Here is a 14,232-nt window from a genome sequence, read left to right as displayed (position 1 = left end):
GTCAGAAGCATCAACCTGAACATCTTGCCTGTCTTTGTTTTAATTACGCAGAACAAAAAATGATTCAAGAATAAAACCATTGATTTTATGCTTAAATGGTTATGGAACAGATTGTAGAATGCCTGTCTAAGTGTTTCTTGTTCTGCTTCCTGGAAATAAAAATGAAAAATATTGTATAACTTAGGGAAAAGTTATACTAGCTAGGGACCATTTCAGGTTAGTTCCAGAGGAAAGAGGAATATATTGCATCCCCTTTCTTTGAGTAGCACATCATCGTCTTGTCTTAGAAAACCATGACCTTGTGTTACATCACCTCAAGCTATAGGCATACATGTTGTACCAGAGTCAATTAATCACTGGTTTTGGTGTAATGCTTGTTCAGCTGTAATGGTTTGAGTGTAATGTTTTGTTCTCCTTTCTTTAACTTGTGGTGTTCTTTTACTAGGTCTTGGTGGTATCTCCCGGTTTCCTTTCTTGAATCCTAGCATTTTCACGGTCCCTTACCTGCAGACTTGTCTGCAAAGATTCCAGTAATTACTACACATTAGTTTGGTTTTTGGCTAGTAACTTTAGGTGGAGACCATTTTCCTCAATCTTCAGGTGTGAGAAAGTTGACAGTTTTGGGTATTGCCCTCTCACTAGTTATGGTATTATATTTGCAGTGAATTATTGGTAGATGAGAGTGTATCTGTCATATCAATGAATGATGATGTTTTCTGTATACATCAAGGTTTGGACAGTTCATCTCTTCCACTTTACCTACATTTGCAGTCTGTGAGAAGTTTGTGGTCATGGAAATAAACAATGAAGAAAAGCTTGACAGTGGTAAGTGACGGCATGGTTTAAAAGCAGTAGAACAGAAATACTTTGTGATCTCTTCTGTGCTTAAATACTTAAAATGTAGAACTAGTGTCATTAGCAATATTGTAATTTTGTTATAACCTGGCTTCAGTTTTCAGTATTGCGTGCAAAGCAGTGCAAAACCCATGTACTTTTGTTTTCCTTCATTTAACACTGCATCATTTTGTTCTGCTTCCTCCACTTGCTCCTTCAAATCAGCTGTGCATCTCTGCTTCTTTGTGGGGAGAGAAAAAAGACAAAAACGGATTACTAGGTGTATCTGCCCTCCAGGTATGGAGGAAGTGAAAGAATTAACTGAGACAGTCTAGTTATTTTTTTAGGCAAAAAAAAAAAGAAGTTTCTTTACTGTTCTTCAAGAATGTTTTTATTGAATTGTTCTGAGATCATTTCAACCCTTGTTTTCCTAAAGAACAAAGGCTTATGCAATTGCGTTTTCCATCTATCTCCCTGAAATTTTTAGCCCCACAGAGGATGTCACCCAAATAACTAGAATGAGGTGCCCAAAGATCCTATGTTTCTGCATCTCTTGGGAATATACTGGTGCACAGGGACAAGCGAGAGGGGAGTGTTTCTGCTTTGCAGTAAGCTTTATTAGTCTGGTTTCCCAAAGACCGAGGTTTAGGCAGTCTGCACATTTATCACTATCCCCCTGTGCCTCTCCTGTTCCTTCTGAATACTTTTGCTTATTGTGGTCTCAAAGATGATTAAATTTGAGCTTCTAAGTGAGAAAGAGGGAGTAGGTATTGGAGAGAGGTCCAGATTGGTGTTCTCACTACAGCCAGCCATGTTTTTTTTCCCAGGCTAACTACAGCCTGAGCTGTTTTTTGCCTGCCTGGGGGACTGAAGAACCTTGGGGAGAAGTTCAGGCTGTGGCAGGAATAGAGAGAGAAGCTTTTGAGGCAAAGGACATGAGATTTTTAGGTTACTGGTTTTCACCAGTTATGCTGTATTTCTGCCATAGAAGATGCTTTGTGTTCGTGTCTGTGACTTGTGCACAAAACCTTGTCCCAGAAAGTCTCCATTTATCTGTCTTCATTTTTGCACGTCACCTCAAGTTGCGATTTCCTTTTTTAATAATGTAAAAACGTAGTCCTCCTTTGACAGCATAAGGTACAGTAAGAGGAATTGACAAAATAATTGTAAAGCTAGTCCTGAGCTGCATGTATTGTCTTGTTTTGCAGTAAGTGTGTTTTTCAACTGATTATGAGTTTCGGGATCTATCAAAAGAAAAAAAAACTATTTTTTTTTCCCCATTTCTTAGATTTGGAGGGAGTGGGGAAGTATCAAGGTGGTTTTTTTTTCTTGGGATTTCTCCCATGTCCCAGTTGCATAACGCAAAATATTTATACAACTACAGTGTTGTGGGGTTGGGGCAGGGGGGAGGGATGGGGGTCGAGTGTGTGTTTGGTTGTGTTAATGTCTCTACCTGCCAGGAGTGACTAGCTTAGCTAATTTGGACCACCTCAGTTTAGATTATTGTCTGAGAAGCTGCAATTCCCTTTTCCCCATTCTTCAAAGTGACCAAACTCTGTGTGATGATGATAATGGGGCACCAAGCATTTCTCAGCAGTGTATAGCAGGCCGAGTTCCAAAAGCCTAATTTTGCCTTCCCCCCCCCCCCCCCTTTTTTTTTTTCTTTTTGTATTTGATGTTTAGGAACAGAGGATGATTTTGGAGGACTTGTTTCAGCTAATCTTATTCTACTGCGGAACAGGCTTTTAGATATCCTTCTGAAACTTCTGTATACATCTAAAGAAAAGACAACTGTTAATTTACAGTAAGTACAAAAAAACTTGAGATAGAGAAAGGATATAATTTTTTATTTCAAGGGGGAGAATTATACAGCCCCCATTTGATTCACTAGCTGATTTGCATAATTTTATAGGAACTATTGAATGATCTATGCAGATGTCACTGAATTAGTTTTGGGTATGCTAGCAGAAATAGAATGCATGATTATTGACTTGTATGCTGTCAGTTGTGGTGACAAGAATGATTATACTAAGCAGATGCTGGCGTAACTAACACGTATCTTTCAGCTATTGCATTAACTGGTTTTTGTTGCAAATCTTTAAAAAAAAAAAGTTTAAGACCATGGTTGATAGCATTAGTAAAAACTTATGCTTCAAGTTAGGAACAACAGAAGTAAATATCAGCAGGAGAGGAAAATATGTAGTAGATCTGGGGGGAGATTGCTTGCTTCTTATTGTTACTTCATGGAAGAAAAAGAGTCTTTGAAAAATTGTTAATTTTAAAACTTTGAGGGGCAGAGGATCACAAGTGAGTAGGATGCAGTGGGAACTGGTGTGGATGTCTGGCTACTTTGATTTTTTTAAGTTTTGTTACCTGGAGAACCAGTTCTTTAACCCTCTGCTCTCCTTGCGTACTTCTTGGCGCTGTTTTCTCATAACTTTGTGCGTGGCCATAGAGAAAATAAAATCTATCAAAAGAGAAAACCTGTGTTTTCAGCGAAGTGGGATAGTCAACTTCTCATTTGGTTAGGATCAGTAGGCATTATTGTTATGATCATTGACCCTAGAATGCCCCTTAGTTTCTTAAAATTGCATGAGGGAACATGATATAGTTTAATGAGGCAATAGAGTCGTATGGTGAGTTGGAGAAGAGACTCTGAAACACTGTCAAGTTAAACCTTGACAAAACATAACTTTCAGGCAACTGCCCAGTAGACTGTATTGAGTCTGTTGGAGGCATTTTGTGGATGTATGGCATATGTAGACTATGTAGTGATTGAAGGTTGGTTAACATACAACCTAAACCAGTTTGAGCTTTTCAGCAATACTACTTAAACAAACAAACAAACAAACAAAAACCCCGATATTCTCTCAAATATTCCCAAGCAACTCTTCCCTTATTTAAAAAACAAACAAGCAAACAACCTTCATTTTTTTAATACCAGTTTATTAAAAAGACTTGTGAAAACTCTCTATGTATATATGGCTCAACAAAAAGTATTTGAAAATTATAATTTGTGGACAAATGTTTCCAGTTCAGCATTCCACATTTGTTAGCAAAAGCAGCAATTGGAGAAATCTCATGCAATGGAATAGTCCCAGGAGCTGTATTTGGTCGTGCCTTTCTGCTAAACAAATACACTCGAAGTGTTCCATTTAACAAGATTTGGTGAGCAACATTTCTTGTTGGGTAGCAACCTTAGCTAAGAATTCAGTTAACTCTTCGATAGATCTGAATTTTCTCTGATCTTGAAGTTTGCCCTGTAGTGGAGGACACTGATTTTTGATATCTAGTAGGGAACTAAATGCTGTAAAATGTGACTTTTTTTTTTCTCTTTAATTAGGGCTTGTGAAGAACTGGTCAAGACACTGGGTTTTGATTGGATTATGATGTTTATGGAAGAACATCTGCATTCTACCACGGTCACAGCAGCCATGCGAATTCTTGTGGTCCTGTTGAGTAATCAGTCCATCCTTATCAAATTTAAGGAGGGTCTCAGCGGTGGAGGCTGGCTTGATCAGACAGATTCTGTCTTGACCAATAAGATCGGTACTGTGCTAGGTATGGCATCTCAGCCCCGTCATGACTGAAGGATTGCGTGGGAGTGCCTGTGTGTGTGTGTCGAGGTGGAGGTAACTCTATGAATACTGTCTGGCAGATACATCCTTTCTGTTAGTGTTGTCTGTGCCGCAATCAGATGCCTCTGCGCTTCGTTTTTCTTACAACTGAGAGATTTCCTAGGCAAAAGGGAGCGGTTTTACCAAACTGCCCTTCAGTTGACATTACAGATTTCATTGTAGTTCAGTATTACCTCATCATCTGCACAAAGCCTGTGTAGCTCATCAGTTTTTTCTGTTACCGTCATGGTAAGGTTAAGTATGTCCCGTGGGAGGCACTTCTGAGCTAGATGCAAAGGTAGCATAGTGTAGCACCTTACATACATAGCTAATGAAGATTCAGTAAAATTTACTCGTTTGTTTAATTTTGTTAGTTAGAGCATCATGTGGTGTTGCACCTGAGCTGCTTTGTCTAGTGAATCCTGTGCCAATTAGATTTACCAGGTTGGATTTTTTGCTATCTTGGGAATTTCTGTGTTCACAGTATCATCTCAGCCTTTCTTTCCCTCTCCTCCTTCTGTGATCTCCTGCATGCTCATGCTCTCTCTCTTATTAAAGACTTTCTTTGCAGGTTCTTAAAGCCTCATTTATCCAGGTTCTCACACCTTTCCGTTACCCCGTGTGATCTAGAATTCAGTGTATAAGGCTTTAGTGCTACCGGACCCATTTTGAGCTGGGTCTCTAAGCTGTCTGAAATGCATCTCCAAATAATTTGTCTGACATAACAGATGTCAGTTCTCTGTAGACAGATGTAGTGGCGATTTCCCATGGACCTGTTTTTTTTAGTCAGAATAAGATAGTGTTTTTAGATGAATGTCTATTCAGACCCTGTTGCAAAACCATTGACATTAAATGGGAGTCTTTCACAAGCTTGAAGTAGGCTTTAGATCAGGGCAGTGGTATTAATAGTACTTTCAACTTAATTGTTGTTTCCAAAATGACTGTACAAGGAGCCACCTCTCTGTGTTGCAGCAGTTCATGATCTGTTTCTGCGCTAAAGATTTTTCCGAATTGGTTTATTATAAGGAAATAATTGTGAAGTGTTGTTGAAGTGATCTTACTTCAGGAAGAGGACTTTTCCTGGAATGAAAATACAAAGCCCATTTTTTTTCTGCCGTGTCTCTTTGAAATCTATCAAAGTATTAAGTCTGTCTATTTACAGTGGTTTCCCATAATATATCCCTCAGGATATTCAACTAGGAACATAGGATGGTTCTTTGTGTTATTAATGAATTAGGAAGGTTAAGGAAAACAGTTTTTTCTGAAACCATATTACACCTGCAGACATTTGTTGTTAACATACTGTAGCATCTGTTATTTCGCTAATTCTGATTAAGGTCCTTTATTTTATTTAAGAAACAATTTTTGCACATGCATGTGCCTTGCATGCATGTGCCTTAAAATTTGAAAACTATTGATATTTTAGGGAATTGCCTGTTGTTTATTCAGTATCCACTTTAAATGTCCAATAACATAAAAATTTTGTTCTGTCACAAAATCTTTCTAAATAAGATTTTGATTTACAATCACATTTGGAGAGCATTTGTAGAGTTTTCCTATTTTTCTTATTATAGTATCAATTTAATTGAATACAAGCTGTGACCAAACAGATATTTTTAAACTTGTGTCTCATCAAATGATAGTGACAGATTATCTAATTTTCATACCCTATGTTTTTTAATAAATTACAACACATTGGCTCCAAGATTTCTCATGAAACCAAATACGAGCCTTTTTTTTTTTTCCAAGATTACTGATGGAATTGCTGCAACTTTGTAGCACAGATTTCATTAGTCTGATTCCTGGTAGATGTTTTCTGTTTAAAAAGTCAATTTCTGGTGGAAACAATATCTGTATTAGAGCCTCAGAAAAACAACCTGATACCTGGCAGTGTGAGAAGAATGGCTCACTATCTGTGCTGATGTGGAGACTGAACTGTCTTCCTGCCATCTTCCTCACTTGAAAATAAGCACTTCTGCCGTCCCGGTGCATTTTTTTTTTTTTTTTAAATAGGAAAATGAAATGCCTAGGTAGAAGCAGGGTCACAAAAGGTGAGTTTTGTGCCTCTGGCAGCACTTGAGATAAAATGAGACCATTTAATGCTTCATACCAACTGATTAATGAGTAACAAAACAGCTGAAACAAGATGCCCCTGAGATATCTTTGGAAACAAATTAGCCGCCCATTGACTTAAATAGGCCATGAGGTTGCTGCTTGGTAATATAAATCTGTACCTGGGATTAAGGTGATACTTCCCTCTCAGCCAGCAAAATACCTTTTTTCAGAAGCTTGGATGTTTTAAAAGTCTGAAATTGTTACGGTCAGAAAATGGATCTGTGTGTGTATGCGGTAGCATTAGGCAGTCTATATGGAGCAGTGTCATCTATGTGGTACTGGAAGGCAATAATTTCTTTTTTTTTTAATTGATTAAAAAAATTAAGACATCTGAAGCAGAATTGCGTCATATGTGTGTAGTAATCTGTATGCACACACTCATTTTTTTACAGTGTTAATTTTCTGAGGTACCCTCTTGAGTTCACTACTTGAGTAAGAGTGAGCTTCACAGGCATTTCCCTATTAATATTGTTGGCTTTTTGTATTTTTTTTTCATCTTAGGGTTCAATGTTGGGAGGAGTGCTGGTGGCAGATCGACGGTCCGGGAGATTAACCGGGATGCTTGTCACTTCCCAGGCTTTCCCGTTCTGCAGTCCCTTCTCCCGAAGCACACTAATGTCCCTGCACTGTACTTCCTCCTCATGGCCCTTTTCCTGCAGCAGCCAGTCACTGAACTGCCCGAAAACCTGCAGGTCAGTGCGCCTGTCATCAGCAGCCGATGTAATCAGGGTTGCCAGGTAGGGATTATCTAGTAAGATATAAATGTAATTCTGTCTGTCGTGAAAGAAAATAATGGAATAACCAGGCCCCCTCCTTCTTCTCTGCAGCTGACTCACAGTCATGTTGTGGTGTTTAGTGCTGAGCTTCTTCGGGGTGGGAGGATGAGGTACCATGGGAGTATGTGGAAGCCAGCCTGTTACGGCATAGCGGTTGCTCGTGTCTTTCTGGTCTGTTTTGGGGTGAAATGAGAAGCAGATCCCTGGTTTGAGCTGGCATGGTGTGGGCATTGAAGGAGGCATAATTTTTTGCTTGCTTGCTTTCTTTGTTGATTTTTTTGTTGTGTTTGTTTTTTGAAAGAGTGGGGAGTTACTGTGTTAGAGTTCATGAGGTTACAGACAAAACAAAGTAGCTTTTATTTCAGAAAGTCTCTGTGGTTTTGTAGGGAGGTATCTCAGTTGTTGCTGGAAAACCTTCATTGTTCTTATTTTGAACAGGTTGATTTTGGACTTGTTTTAATTATATCTAAATGAGTAGTAGTTATATGGTCCACAACAGAGTCCTAGGAAGCCTTAGTATAGTGCTTTAGGGAGAAAAGCCACACTTCAGGTAAACAAGGTGCCTGTTTAGAATGGATGCAGTGCTACCATTTATTTATCAGTGGGAACTGGAAAGTAAAAATTTCAGACCGGAAGGTATTCTGCCTGCCTGTTTTCTCAAGAGGAATACTTGACGGCTCATTCAGCACTGTGCTACAGTGAATTAGAGGCAGGAAGCTCACCTCTACTTACAGCATTGAAGTACAGCACTGTTAAATTGAAACTAAATTCATCTATTTAAAATATTGAGCAGTAGCACTCCTAATGCTAGAAGTGGGTACATTGTCCGTTTTGAAACTGATTTAGCTTTTTAGACTTGCTGAAAAATGCACCCTGGTTTGCTTGTCTTGTTCATTACTGCTAGATGTAAGTGAAGTAAACTGAGGTGGTTGTGCAGCACTTGTGCTGACAGGTCTCTTCTTGTTTCAAAACACTTTGAGAAGGTGAGAGTTGCAGTTATGTTAGCCCATGGTTAGAAGGAATTTTCTTCAGTGACACGTGACCTTCATATGAAGCTTTTGGGAATAAAGTTTGGAGGACGTGAAACAATTCATTTTTTAGCTACTGTCAAATGAGCGTGTTGTATGTATAATAAAAAGCAGTATCAAATTGCACAGGAGAAAGGGATTATTTAACGTTGTCTTCGTTCTCTTTGACCTCTTACAGTTTGATTTAGACTCTATTTGGACATTCATATTTGGAGTTCCTGCCTCCTGTGGCACTGTTACCTCTTCAATACACAGTGTTTGCACAGAAGCTGCCTTCTTGTTATTGGGAATGCTGAGAAGCATGCTGAATTCCGTAAGCATAAAAAATTTTGCTTGTGTTTAAATATACAGAATTGTTCAAGTTTGCCATGTGGTCAAAAGCCAAATTAGAAAAGTTGAGGTTTTGTTAGTGTCACGCAAACCCAGCTGTGAGTTAGGCTCATAGTACTCGGGTGAAAACTATCATTGTCAATGGGTTAGTCTATCTTACTTTATTTTTCAGTATCTGTAGAAATATTAGTGGCCACAAAATTAACGCTGCTTTTTCACAAAAAGGTTGGGCTTTGTGTTTTGTTGCAATTAAAACAAAACAAGAAAGCAGGAGGATAAAATGCCCTTGGCAGAGAACATTGAATTTCTTTCCTGATTAACATCGTGGGGGAATGTTTGAGACTCTATATCCCATCTGCTCAGAGCTGTGCGAGCTGCAGGTTTTGTGCATGAACCTTCCACATGCAGAGAAGTCCCCTGACTATTAATAGCCACATGCTGGAGGAAATTAATTTACTGCCAGAAAAACGTGTCATCTTCTCATCTTTGAATCTAATGTCAAGAGTAGTGAAAGTTGGTTTCTCAGTGGGAAAATTTTATATTTCTTGGAGCCAGAGTGTGTTACTGCTGAAAATTATCTCATGAAATGTTTGAAAAGCAGCACCTGTTCACTTGTCGCCTGTTTGGTCATCATGTGTTTGCGGTATGCTCTGAGAAGCATTGCTTGTATGTCTCTTGCATGTTGACATGTTCAGAAGTGTCTTCTGGACATGTGTGCTGGTTACGTGTTCGTGGCCCGCTGTGGTACACATTCCTGTTGTGGTACATGTTCCTGTTGCCCCGTGTTCTGTCTCTTGCTGGTGCCCTGTTCTGTCAGGTGTTAGGTCCTCACCTGTTCAGATGCATTTGTGACATGCTCAGGGACGTGTGCTGTCTCTTGCCTTGCTGTCTTGTGCTGTGTCATCAGGTGTGTGTTCACATGTGCTATCGCATTTTGGGTTGACATGATTCAGGCCATGTTTACCAACACGTTTTGAATCATTACATGTTAGGACACATTTTGTCTTATGGTCAGTCGTGTGTTGTAAACCTGGTCAGTCTCCTGTTTGTAACATGCTCGAACACATACTCAGGCATAGGTTACTGTCATGTGTTAGGCTGCCATGTGTTATTGCTGTGCGTTTATCACGTGTTCAGTCATGTGTCTGGTTACATTTCATCATATGTTTGCAACTTGTTCCAGCCTATTTTATCATGACATGTCCTGTTGTCATGCTTGTCATGTTCAGCTATGCATTTCACATGTTGGTGATGTGCTCAAACACCTTCCCTGTCACTGGTTTGGTCAGATATTAGGTGATATGTTCAGAGACAGTGTCTACAGTCATGTGTTCTGACCAGTGCTCCAACACACATTTGACATGTTCTGGATGTCTTTTTCACACTTGCTTATGTGCTTGGCCACATGTTCAGTCACTTATTTCTGCTCTGCTTGAACAAGTGCTTGTCCACATGGTTGATCACATTTGGCCCCATCTTTGATCATGTGTCAGGATCACGTGTTTCATTGCATGTTTGACAATGAGTTTGATTGTGTATTTGGCCCTACAGCCCTTCTTCCTGCAGCTCCTTTCTGAAATGAGCATTCTTCAATTAGCGCTATCTGTGCTAATGTGCTCTTTGTTTTTTCAACCCAGCCTTGGCAGTCGGAGGAAGAAGGCTCTTGGCTTCGAGAATACCCAGTGACCTTGATGCAGTTCTTTCGATATTTGTATCACAACGTGCCAGACCTCATTTCCTTGTGGATGAGTCCAGAGTTCCTGTGTGCGCTGGCAGCAACAGTGTTTCCTTTCAACATACGGCCTTACTCGGAGATGGTAGGAAATCCAACTAGTTAGCTGGTTTGTTTTTCCTCTGAATGTTATTTTTGAGGATTTATCAATTAACAGTCATACAAAGATAAAGCTTTACTTACCCGGCCGAAAGAGGTCGTTGTAAAGGCTGGGCTGGATGGTTTGTACTTGGGTTTTGGAACTGAGAGAAGTGCATGTTCAGCTGAAGGGCAGTTGCTGTGCCGTGACATCTGAAACTTCATTTTAGGGGGAATGTACATGGTTTATTTGTTTTCTAGTGGATCTTTTTTTTCACTCATTTGAAGAATGTTAGCTCAGATCTACAAAAGCAAAGGAGACTGTGTCAGCCTATGCTTCGGCCCTTTGCCCTGGAGGATGTGATACGATCTAAACCTACTTTTTTCCTCCCACTTCCCATTTCTTCTTTTGTGGCTTAACCACAAAACAGTGTTCTTGTATTACCTGGAACTACTGAGTTCAAGCCAGGAGAGGGTGTGAATTCAACTTTGCTTGTATTGCCACCTGAAGTATTCTTTGAGCTAAGCATCATTTTAAAATGATACTATTTCTAGAATACAAATGGAAAGGAAACAAACAGTTATTGTTAACCAATGTCTAAAAGTAATTTTACTAAGAACATGGAAGGGTAGTTCGGCTACAGGTTGGCAAATGCTAGAGCTAGGGAGGGTATGATAAAATACTTCAGGAAATACTTACTGGTGACTTGCTATCTTTTTGTTGTCAATAGAAATGGGAGATCAGTTTTTAAAGGTGTGTGCTGACGAGTCTCTCATAAAGATAGTTAATTCTACTTTTTAGTTTAACTTGCACATGAAGTAGATGGTAGGAGCTCACTCTTAAAAAAAATAAAAGTGCCACTTACAAACCGGTAATGCTGATTTGGCATTCACCTGCATAACGTTTTTACAGGAGCCTCGTGTCTTTGAGCAGGTTTTACTTCAGCTACCAGGTGCCTTGAAACTTTGTGTAGCTGCCTGACCACTTGAGCTCTTTGTTGTTTGAGGGCTCTCTTGACTCCAAATCAGTTCGCTCCTCCAGCATTTCCCTCTGCCTGAATGTGTAGAACTAATCAATCCCTTGTGAAATAGGTGAATAACAGCCAGGTTCCTGCAACAAAACGTTATAGCCCAAATTCAGCCTTGAGACAAAATTCCTAACTGATCTTTCAGCCTTTCTGCCATTGCCGTTAAAACCAGAAGGACTACACGTTCAGGCTTCTCTTCATTTCTTGGGAAAACTCTCCTACTGAAGCAGACCAAATGTTCAGAACGTTTGGTTACTTCACATGTAAGCTGGTGATGCGATAAGCCTGTTGAGGGAAATCATATTGTCTCCTCTTGCATTTGGGGGAGGGCGTTAGATAAAAGCAGGATTTGACAGCTTTCATTACTGTTTGCATTTTTGTTAGTTCCCCTTAAGAGCTAGCTCCTCAAAGGTTCTTGTTTGTCAGAGACATGAAAGCTGTAGATACCCTTTTTTTTGATTTTTAGAGATTTTGGGAAACTGGCTTATCCATAAGTGTGCTCTGATGGAAGTACTGTATTCAGAAAAGAAAAGGCTTGGTTCCTTTTTTGTTTTCTGTCACGTAAGCTTGATAGCCTTTTTTAGTTGGCTTTTGTCTTGGTTTTATTTTAACTAATCTAGTTAATTTTCTCAAAAATTTTTGCAATGAGAAAATTTTTTTTTGCAAAGTATCTAGAAATCGCCCAAGTACTTCTTGTTGGTAAGTGAATGTGAAATGTGATCTCTAGCTCACGTAACTCATGCCAGTCTTCACTGATTACTGCTTGCTTTGGGAATACAAAAGTAGAATTTGGATGTTTCTCTTGTTGCGTATTAGGGAACTGATCCTGAACATAACAATGTTGTAAAAAGGCTTCTTAAGAAGCAAAATGTGAAGGGAATAGCCTTAGAAAGACAAGTAAAGAATAGTGAACAGACTGCTTTTAATTTGCTCATCTCTAGAGTTTTAACATGCTCTTTTTCACAGGTCACTGATCTTGATGATGAAGTTGGGTCCCCAGCTGAAGAGTTTAAAGCCTTTGCAGCTGATTCTGGCATGAACAGGAGCCAATCAGAATACTGCAATGTTGGCACCAAGACATACCTAACCAACCATCCTGCCAAGAAGTTTGTGTTTGACTTCATGCGTGTGCTGATAATTGATAACTTATGTCTCACACCAGCCAGCAAACAGACTCCACTGGTAGATCTTCTGCTAGAGGTACAGTTTCTTTGGGTTTTGTGTTTTGTTTTTACTATTTGAACTTATTGTGATACTTTATTCCCTAAAATGTTTTCTGCTACTTTTTGAAGTTAGAGGAGTGATGCCCTGGGATTCGGTAGAATCCTGTAAATTGTCATGAAATAAGAGGGGGGAAAAAAAAAGGGGAAGACTAGTGTCTCATAAATAGTAGTTTGCTCACCTTTCTTTAACAGCTTGGAAAAGCTAAGAAAGCAAATGCAGAGGGTTTATCTCAGCCTTCCTTTGAGAATGTTTTCTGGACTTCTCCTCCCTGCCCGTACCCCCCTAGTATTTGTGTGTATCGGTGACCATCTCAGGTGCTTGAGCTGACAGTCTGCATGCTGGTTGCCTGAATTTTTCTTGGTGTGCTCTGTTCTCCCCTCCACACCACAGCCCTACTACTGCTTTTGTTTATGGGCTCCTTAACTTTTATTTGGCCAGTCAAATGGCTCTGGTAGTTGCTGAGCATGCTGTGTCAATGTTTTATTTCTATTTTGTGCTCACTTTAGAGCAGCCATAATCTTGTTTTGACATCTTAGCCAATACCTGCTTTTGTCTGGAAACAGGTAGTGGATCACACCACTAGATGTTCAACAGTGCAGCATGAGAGGTTGTAGCTTTCTTGAAGTTTTATTTTTGTGGAATATGATTCATTTGTTAAACACCTTTCAGACCATGACAGCTGTATTGGTTTTGTTGAAAATATAAAATCCCTGTGAATCCCTGCAGAAATATTAAGGCTTCTGTTTTATTCATATTAGATAAAAAGAAGTGGCAGACATATGGTGCCATATGCTATAAAAATTCACAAAATAACTGTGTCATCTTCCCATAAATTATCTTTTAAAGTTGGTGACACCTGCAGAAAGGATCCTTCTGTTAATGATGAGGCAGGGAATGAGGAGTTCAGTTACTGTTTAACTTGCCTACACCTTCTTCAGACAATGTGTTTTGAAATGTTCAGTTCACATCAATTCACACCCTTGACCTACCTTGTTACCTTGTCTATGGGTTGCTGAGTCTCCCTGATTTTTTTTGATAGCTGCAGGCATTTTGGACTGTGCTTGTGTATTTCATAACAAATTTCCTGAAGCATCTTTTTGCTGTCACAAAACAAAAAAAATGAATTGTCAAGAGATGCAGTTATATGCAAACATGAGGAAACATATTTGAGGCTATGTTCAATTGGTTGCAGTTGCTTTACTACTGTTTTAATCTGTTGTCACTCATCAATGTTAATTACTGGCCCCTTAGCATAAACGGAGGACTGGGTATGTACACACTACTGAACTGTTACAGGGCAAGACAAAGCGGGTTCACTTAATGTTACGTTGCTTTCTAGGACTGTTTAAGTGGATCATTCAGTTAGGTCTGAATATGTATGCATTGAAGAACACGAGGTGATAAAGTGGTTTTCCCCTTTAAGGGCAAAGGAAATTAGAAAGGCTTAGCACATCCATCTATTACATGACT

At 39.4% G+C, this 14,232-nt stretch overlaps 1 protein-coding gene across 3 annotated transcripts in view; it reads left to right on the top strand.

Annotated features, from left to right (window-relative positions):
- WDFY3 (WD repeat and FYVE domain containing 3) overlaps positions 1–14,232 on the top strand; it is a 179,479-nt gene that overhangs the window by 127,662 nt on the left and 37,585 nt on the right. For 2 of the 3 annotated variants that reach the window (XM_082315397.1, XM_082315395.1), the window contains exons 28-34: positions 731–825; positions 2,518–2,638; positions 4,178–4,395; positions 7,068–7,303; positions 8,549–8,683; positions 10,338–10,517; positions 12,505–12,738. In XM_082315397.1, coding sequence (XP_082171523.1) covers positions 731–825; positions 2,518–2,638; positions 4,178–4,395; positions 7,068–7,303; positions 8,549–8,683; positions 10,338–10,517; positions 12,505–12,738 — 1,219 coding nt within the window. The remainder of the gene's footprint in view (positions 1–730; positions 826–2,517; positions 2,639–4,177; positions 4,396–7,067; positions 7,304–8,548; positions 8,684–10,337; positions 10,518–12,504; positions 12,739–14,232) is intronic. The other variant, XM_082315396.1, reaches the window with a different exon arrangement.

The sequence above is a fragment of the Platalea leucorodia genome (genome assembly GCF_965183815.1).
Source record: "Platalea leucorodia genome assembly, chromosome: 6".
Lineage (NCBI taxonomy): Eukaryota > Metazoa > Chordata > Aves > Pelecaniformes > Threskiornithidae > Platalea > Platalea leucorodia.
Note: the sequence above shows the minus strand (reverse complement) of the source record. Positions and strands in the feature narration are given on the sequence as shown.